Source organism: Glycine max, chromosome 18, assembly GCF_000004515.6.
Source record: "Glycine max cultivar Williams 82 chromosome 18, Glycine_max_v4.0, whole genome shotgun sequence".
Taxonomy (NCBI): domain Eukaryota; kingdom Viridiplantae; phylum Streptophyta; class Magnoliopsida; order Fabales; family Fabaceae; genus Glycine; species Glycine max.
This window is the reverse complement of record NC_038254.2, coordinates 18116901-18123543: the sequence shown is the minus strand read 5'-3', so window position 1 is coordinate 18123543 and position 6643 is coordinate 18116901. Positions and strand designations below refer to the sequence as shown.

The window sequence follows — 6643 nt, the reverse complement described above, 5'->3', positions numbered from 1 at the left end:
CACAAAATGAAATATACCAGGAAGGATTCATACATGGTAACTTTCAGGGTTTTCAACTGAGACACTATGTCCCTTAAGTGCATGATATGTTCACGCACACCCCTCGTTCCAGTAAGCTTAATGGAAGAGAATTGCATAATGAGTGTGCTAGCAAGCGACTTCTCAAAGGTCGTAAACTGTTCATCAATGGCTTTCAACAGATCTCTGACCTTATCATGCTGGTCAATTGAACCCCGGATACTAGCGGATATGTTGATTTTTATGAACATAACGGAGAAACGATTAGATCTCTCCCACTTTTCATAAAGATCAACAGCATCGGATTCGCTAGTTTCAGTAATAGCCGGTGGCTCATCCTTCCTTATAGCATAGTCAATATCCATCCAGCCCAAATGAAGGAGAACTCTTTCCTTTCAAACCTTATAATTATCACCTTTCAAAATGGGAAGGTCACAAGAAATATTCATAGATTGTGAAACTACAAACAAACACACATGCTCATTAAGAAAATTTGAGACTAAACAAATGCCATGTTTTACCAATGCAAATCATGTCTCAATATATGAATCTAGTGACACAAAACTTGCTTGTGGGCTAAAGTCCTACTCAATCAGATTCATCATGCAACTTTATGATAAAACTATTAAATCATGTCCTTTTCTTTAATTCCTGTGGGTAAATTAAGAAATATAATTTAATATTTTATCCTAATTAATCATACAAATACAACAAAATTCCTGTGGGTAGATTTCATCACATTATATATGATTAATCACAATTAATATTTCTAATGTAATTATAAATTTAGCATATCATTTTACTCAATTAAAGATGTTGTGACTATTCTCTAATTTAATTAAATTATATTAATCAATTAACATTCAAAAATAATCCTTGCATAAACATACTTAATAATGCAAATGTGCTCAATATTGAATCATAAAAATTACATGATACCAATTCAAAATAACATTGCACGTATATTCATTCAATATGTAATAAACTTTAAAGGATTAAATCCAATGCATACTAGTATTTAATATAATATTGCATGTTCAGCATAACTTAGAGATACACAATTTTAAACAGTTTGCGCATAAATGATTTATCCTTCAGAAGTTATAAATACACATGAACTGCACAACAAAGAGGTAATATAAACCACATCTACCACTAGATCAAGTCACGCTTTGTTTAATATTGTTAGTTTAAAATGTAGATTAACAATTCCAAGACAGTAAACAAAACCCGCAAAACTCCGTCTTCAACCTCTAGCGGGGGTCATAAAAAAAAGTTATTATTACCTCGATTTCGAAAAACCCACATCATTATATGCATTTTAGACACACAAAAATACGTTTTAAATCATAGAAAAATTAGAAAACTCATATCATTCCTAATTTTGATGTTATTTTGAATTAAGGAGGTTTAAAACATAACACCTATATACTCAGAAAATAAACTCCGCATAATAGGAACGACCCAATAAGCAAGATAGAGGTACAAATAGGCTCTGATACCAAATGTAAAAATATACATATACTAATCTAAACATGCAAATCAATTTAAATGGCATATTCAGATCAAACAGCGGAAATTAAAAATATTACGAGCATACCTCCAGCCATTGCAAATTGAACACGAAGCGGCGCACACACGAACCTGAAAGACAGTTTTGTTCTTCGAGACCCTTGCTCACTCTGAATAGATGGTGTATTTTTTTTAATAGAGAAGTGAGTTTGGTGATACAAAACTTAGAGCACCTCATCCTATTTATAGAGTTTGTCCATCACAGAGCTCAACTTGTTATCAGAACGTGAGATAGGAAGTTATCATAACGTGAGATAAAGGATGGGTACGTGATTTGTTACTGAAGGTGGTTGCAAATATATTTGCAAGGATATGGGTTGAATGTAGACGGAAAATGGACCAGATTCAGAAATAACTAAATTTTCTAAAATAATAAAATATATAAAAAAAAGGAAGTACGTGGAGCGTGCTTTGAACGTGGGCTTCCAACAAAGCATGCCATAAAGGACACAACTCACCAATGACAAGTTGAACATGTTCTTGTTAGCATGCCTAAGTTCGAAGATATCTTCTTGGAGTTCCTCGAGGAAGAGAAAGATGTTAGAGAGGGGGGGTTGAAGTGAACGTCTACAACAAGAGGGGACATGAGTTCGAAATGATGCTCAAGAAATGCAAGAGGGATGATGTTTTTTACACGATAAACTTAGGGTGGCTCAGTTTCCTTTACCATCAACGCTTAGGAGAAAATGATTTTGTCTCCTTACGCACATTTTGCCATGCATTTAACCACAACTTGTCCTTCTTTGTTACTTACACAGAGGTGAAGTAAGAAACAACAAAGTGTGCGTGCAAGTAACAAGGGTCTTTGTTTACAGTGTTTTTTTTTCCTGATTGTGAAATAGGCCATTGTAGAAGAACTAGATGGAATAAAATGTGATTGAATTGGTTACTCAATGTATGGTTAAGAGGTGGACCTATATGTATTTGAGGGCGAACAACTGCATTTTAATGTATATGTTTGAATTTTCTCAACTATTTTCATGTGAGGATAGACAAATATACCTCTTTATTTTAATAAAATTATAAGTATTTATTTTAAAATTTTATATTTACACCTCCTATTTTTATGTTTGAACCCATTACCTTTTTTCTCACACTTTTATATTATTAAATTACTTTTTCTAAATAAATTGCCCCACTGGTCCGGATTTGAGATTCACCACCAGTATGGTTATTGTTTCTCTTGATGGACCAAATTGCTATTTTATGTTAGTTTTGTTTCGGTAAAGTTGTTCAATTGGGTCCCTTAATTAATAAAATTTTCATTCAAAATTTGTATATTTCATTATACAAAAAGAACTTATTGTAGTGTTTTAAATAATTAAAGGACCTAATTAAACTTTTAAATAATTGAGGGATCCAATTGAAGTATTTTAAACAATTGAAGAACTTAATCAAACTTTCTAATAATAAAAAGACCCAATTAAATTTTTAATTATAATTAAGAGACCAAATAGATAATTAGGCTTAATTAATTGGTAGGATTTGAAGTGAAAGAAAATTGGAGTTTGTACATTATTTTTTTTTATCTATGGGAGTTTGTACATTATGATTGTGTTCATGTTATATTTTCAAAAAGGATAATTTTAGTATTACTAAGATGTTATTAATAATTAAGAGCATACCATGTTCAAGATTGTATTGGAAAATATGCCTTTCTAGCAGTATGGGCCAAATGACCTATTTGGTCCTTAATTTTACTTTTTTTTGGTTCAATTTGCTCCTTTAATTTAAAAAAAATTAATTTGATCATTTATTTTTTTTGTTCAGTTTACTTCTTTATCTTTTAAAAAGTTTATTTTGGTCATTTATCTTTTTTTTTGTTTAGTTTAGTCCTTCCATCCATTTAAGATTGACATCATTAATTATTTAAGAATGAACTTCTTTTGTTGAAAGTGAAGTAGAGGGAAAAGGAGAAAAATGAACCAAAAAAGTTCATATTTAAATGATTGACAATATTAATCTTAAATAGATTGAAGGACTAAACTGAATAAAAAAAAATAAAATAAGGATCAAACTGACCCAAAAAAGTAAGATAAAGGATCAATTTTTTTAAAAGATAAAGGACTAAACGAAAAAAAAGATAAAAAATCAAATTAAACATTTTAAAAGAGAAAGAACTAAATTGAACCAACAAAAAAGATAAATAAGTCATTTAGTCTTTAATATATAGTGTCATTCTTGGAATAAGATATTAGAATGGTTGTTTAAGGGTTTAATAGGCATCTTCTAGCACAATTTACCACCTATAATAACATGAAGGGTGGTATAGGATGAACATTATCACTTTGTTAAACTTATTTTCTATGTAAAAGGTTGGATAAACCACTTACTACAACATTTTACTCTTGCATGAAAGATAAATAGGCTAAGAAAATAGCAAGTTTGGTAAATTAAATAAATTGCAAAATTTCCACTTTTTTTCTCTTTTAAGAAACATAAAATGTCAACAATTTTAATCCTTGTATAACCGTAAAAGGTTTTTCAAAAGATGGGAGAATTATTTTCACAAGTTTTTCAATGACGAACAAGGTTGGGTACTAATATTGAGGGGCCAGAAACACAAGTGGAGGAAAGAATTTGGTTTATTACCATAGAATTCATATTGGAAAGGTTAAAGAAGTCGTTTGGATGAAAAATGATAAAGTTGTTGGCCTAGATGGTATCCCTAATGAAGTTTGGAAGTTTATGCGAGAACAATATTTATTTGGCACATTATGGCCCTGTTCAAGGGGTGATTATGAGTTTCCTATTTTTGGGTTTGAATACAATTTTGAAAACAAGACGTGTTCATGTAAAATGGGATTGAGTTTATTTTTTTACTTAATTTAAAATTGTTTTCACCTTATTTTAAAAATAATAAAAATAGTTTTTTTATTCTTGTTTTTGGTTTCATGTTAACCCTCCCACTTTTTTAATGTCCCTTCACATTTGTCTTATTGATGATCTGCAACACCTTTTCACCGCTCCACCTTTGTTCTACAACACTATTATTGTCTTTTTTCAATTTCCCTATTATTAGAATATATACCAATATATTTTTGTATCTAGTTTCCTTATTATAGCCTAGGATCTCTCTTGTAATTGTGGTATATAACCATAATTTTGCTAATGGAATGAACACAAAATTATATCCTTTCACGGTATCAGCAGTCTAGGGTACGATCCTCTCTTACTTTTGTCGTGCCCTAACTTCTCTTCTTCTCCTTCTAGTCGTCATCTCTCTTCTCACGTTAGCCACCATGACCGACTCCAACAAATTCCACCCAACTCTTGCTATCGCCAACATCAAGAACCATATCTCCATCACCATGGAGATAGAAAACGTCCAATATGCGACGTGGGTGAAATTGTTCAAGGTTCACGCACATTCTTACAAGGTCCTCCACCACATCGTCCCATCGAAAAAAGACAAGGAGAAGGTGCCTAAAACCAATGAAGAAAAGGAACTATGGTCGACCCTTGATGTTGCGATCCTTCAATGGATCTATGCAAAAATCTCACATGACCTGCTACATACTATTCTTGAACTTGATGCGACGACAATGGAGGCTTGGAATAGATTGTCTGATATATTCAAAGACAATAAGAATTCTTGGGCTGTAACTCTTGAGCAAGAATTCTATCGTACCAACATAAAGGATTTCCTAAATGCCTCTGCGTATTGTCAACGACTCAAGCAATTGTCCGATCAACTAAAGAGCGTAGATGAATCAATGTCAAACAATTGTTGTGTTCTTCAAATGGTGGTCGGCCTTACTGAGGCTTACAATGGGGTTGCCATACTCATTCGCCAAAGAGATCCTTTTCCACTATTCTATCAAGCCTGCTCTATGCTCACCTTAGAAGAAGTTGGTCTTGCGAAGAAGGTTGCAACCAGCAGGGGTGTCACCATGGTGGTAAAAAGGGTCAATCACTCTCTCTCCAAAAATTCTCATCAGTAAAAAGGCTCAAAACTGCAACAACAGTGGCAAAAACAATGGTGGCAATCGTGGTGGCGTCAAGAGCAGCAGTAATGGTGGCTGCAGTGGCGACCGCAATAATGGCTGTCAGTAGTAGTTTGGCCAGCAACAACCGGAGCACCAGTAGTGGCCTACCGGGCAATAGCAGTGGCCATAGATGCCTTAGGCTCTTCCACATTGCTCATACCCCTCATCCAATGGCCCACCCCTTTTCTCACATTGGCTCAGACCCAATTTTCAGCAAGCCCAATAGCGCCAAACAAACATCCTTAGGACAAAACCACCATAGGACTACACGGTGGTAACAGCTCCACCCACTCTGACAAACATCGAAGCAGTGGTGCACACTCTCGGGCTTAATCCTTTGAATGCTAATTGATACATGGAAACTAATTTTGTCTCCCACATGACATCCGAGCAAGGTAATCTATCATCCTATTTTAATTTGAACAATAATCGTGGTATAATTGTCAGTAATGGTCATTCAATTCCAATTCATGGTTATGGTCACACCAATTTGTCTCCCCGAATCCACCCTTCGCCTTGAAAAATATCCTTTATGCCCCTTAACTTATTAAAAACTTAGTGTCGGTTCAAAAGTTTACATCTAATAACTCAATTTATGTTGAATTTGACCCTTTTGGTTTTTCTACGAAGAATTTCCAAATGGGGATACGTCTCATGAGATGTGAGAGTCGGGGAGACCTTTATCCTATCACCGCCAATCAAGCCACTTCACCATCTACTTTTTCCAGTTTAGCACCATCGTTATGGCATGCTCGTTTGGGTCATCCTAGAGCACCTATTTTTGACTCCCTTAGGCTAAATAAATTTACTGTAATCAAACTCGTAGTTCTCATTTTTGTCACTCTTGTTCTCTTGAAAAACATGTTAAGTTACCATTTGTTTCTTCTCATTCTTGCACTATTATGCCTTTTGATATTATCCATAGTGGTATTTTGGCATCCCTCATTTTAAGCTCTTCGGGCCACCACTATTATGTTTTGTTGTTGGACGATTACTCTAATTTTTTATGGACCTTTCCATTGTTTAAGAAGTCTCAAGTTTTTTTTCCATATTTCTATCTTTTC

The 6643-nt window shown here is 33.7% G+C and overlaps 1 protein-coding gene across 1 annotated transcript; it reads left to right on the top strand.

The window, feature by feature from the left end:
• The first annotated feature begins 4832 nt into the window (after nt 1–4832).
• Nucleotides 4833–5534, top strand: LOC100780242 (uncharacterized). The gene has a single exon (XM_026126848.1). It carries the CDS (start codon nt 4833–4835, stop codon nt 5532–5534), a length of 702 nt encoding a protein of 233 aa, XP_025982633.1.
• Nucleotides 5535–6643: the final 1109 nt, after the last annotated feature.

Bases quoted from the DNA above. Each gene is read 5' to 3' on its own strand.
- LOC100780242 (XM_026126848.1), top strand. From the start codon at position 4,833: ATGACCGACTCCAACAAATTCCACCCAACTCTTGCTATCGCCAACATC.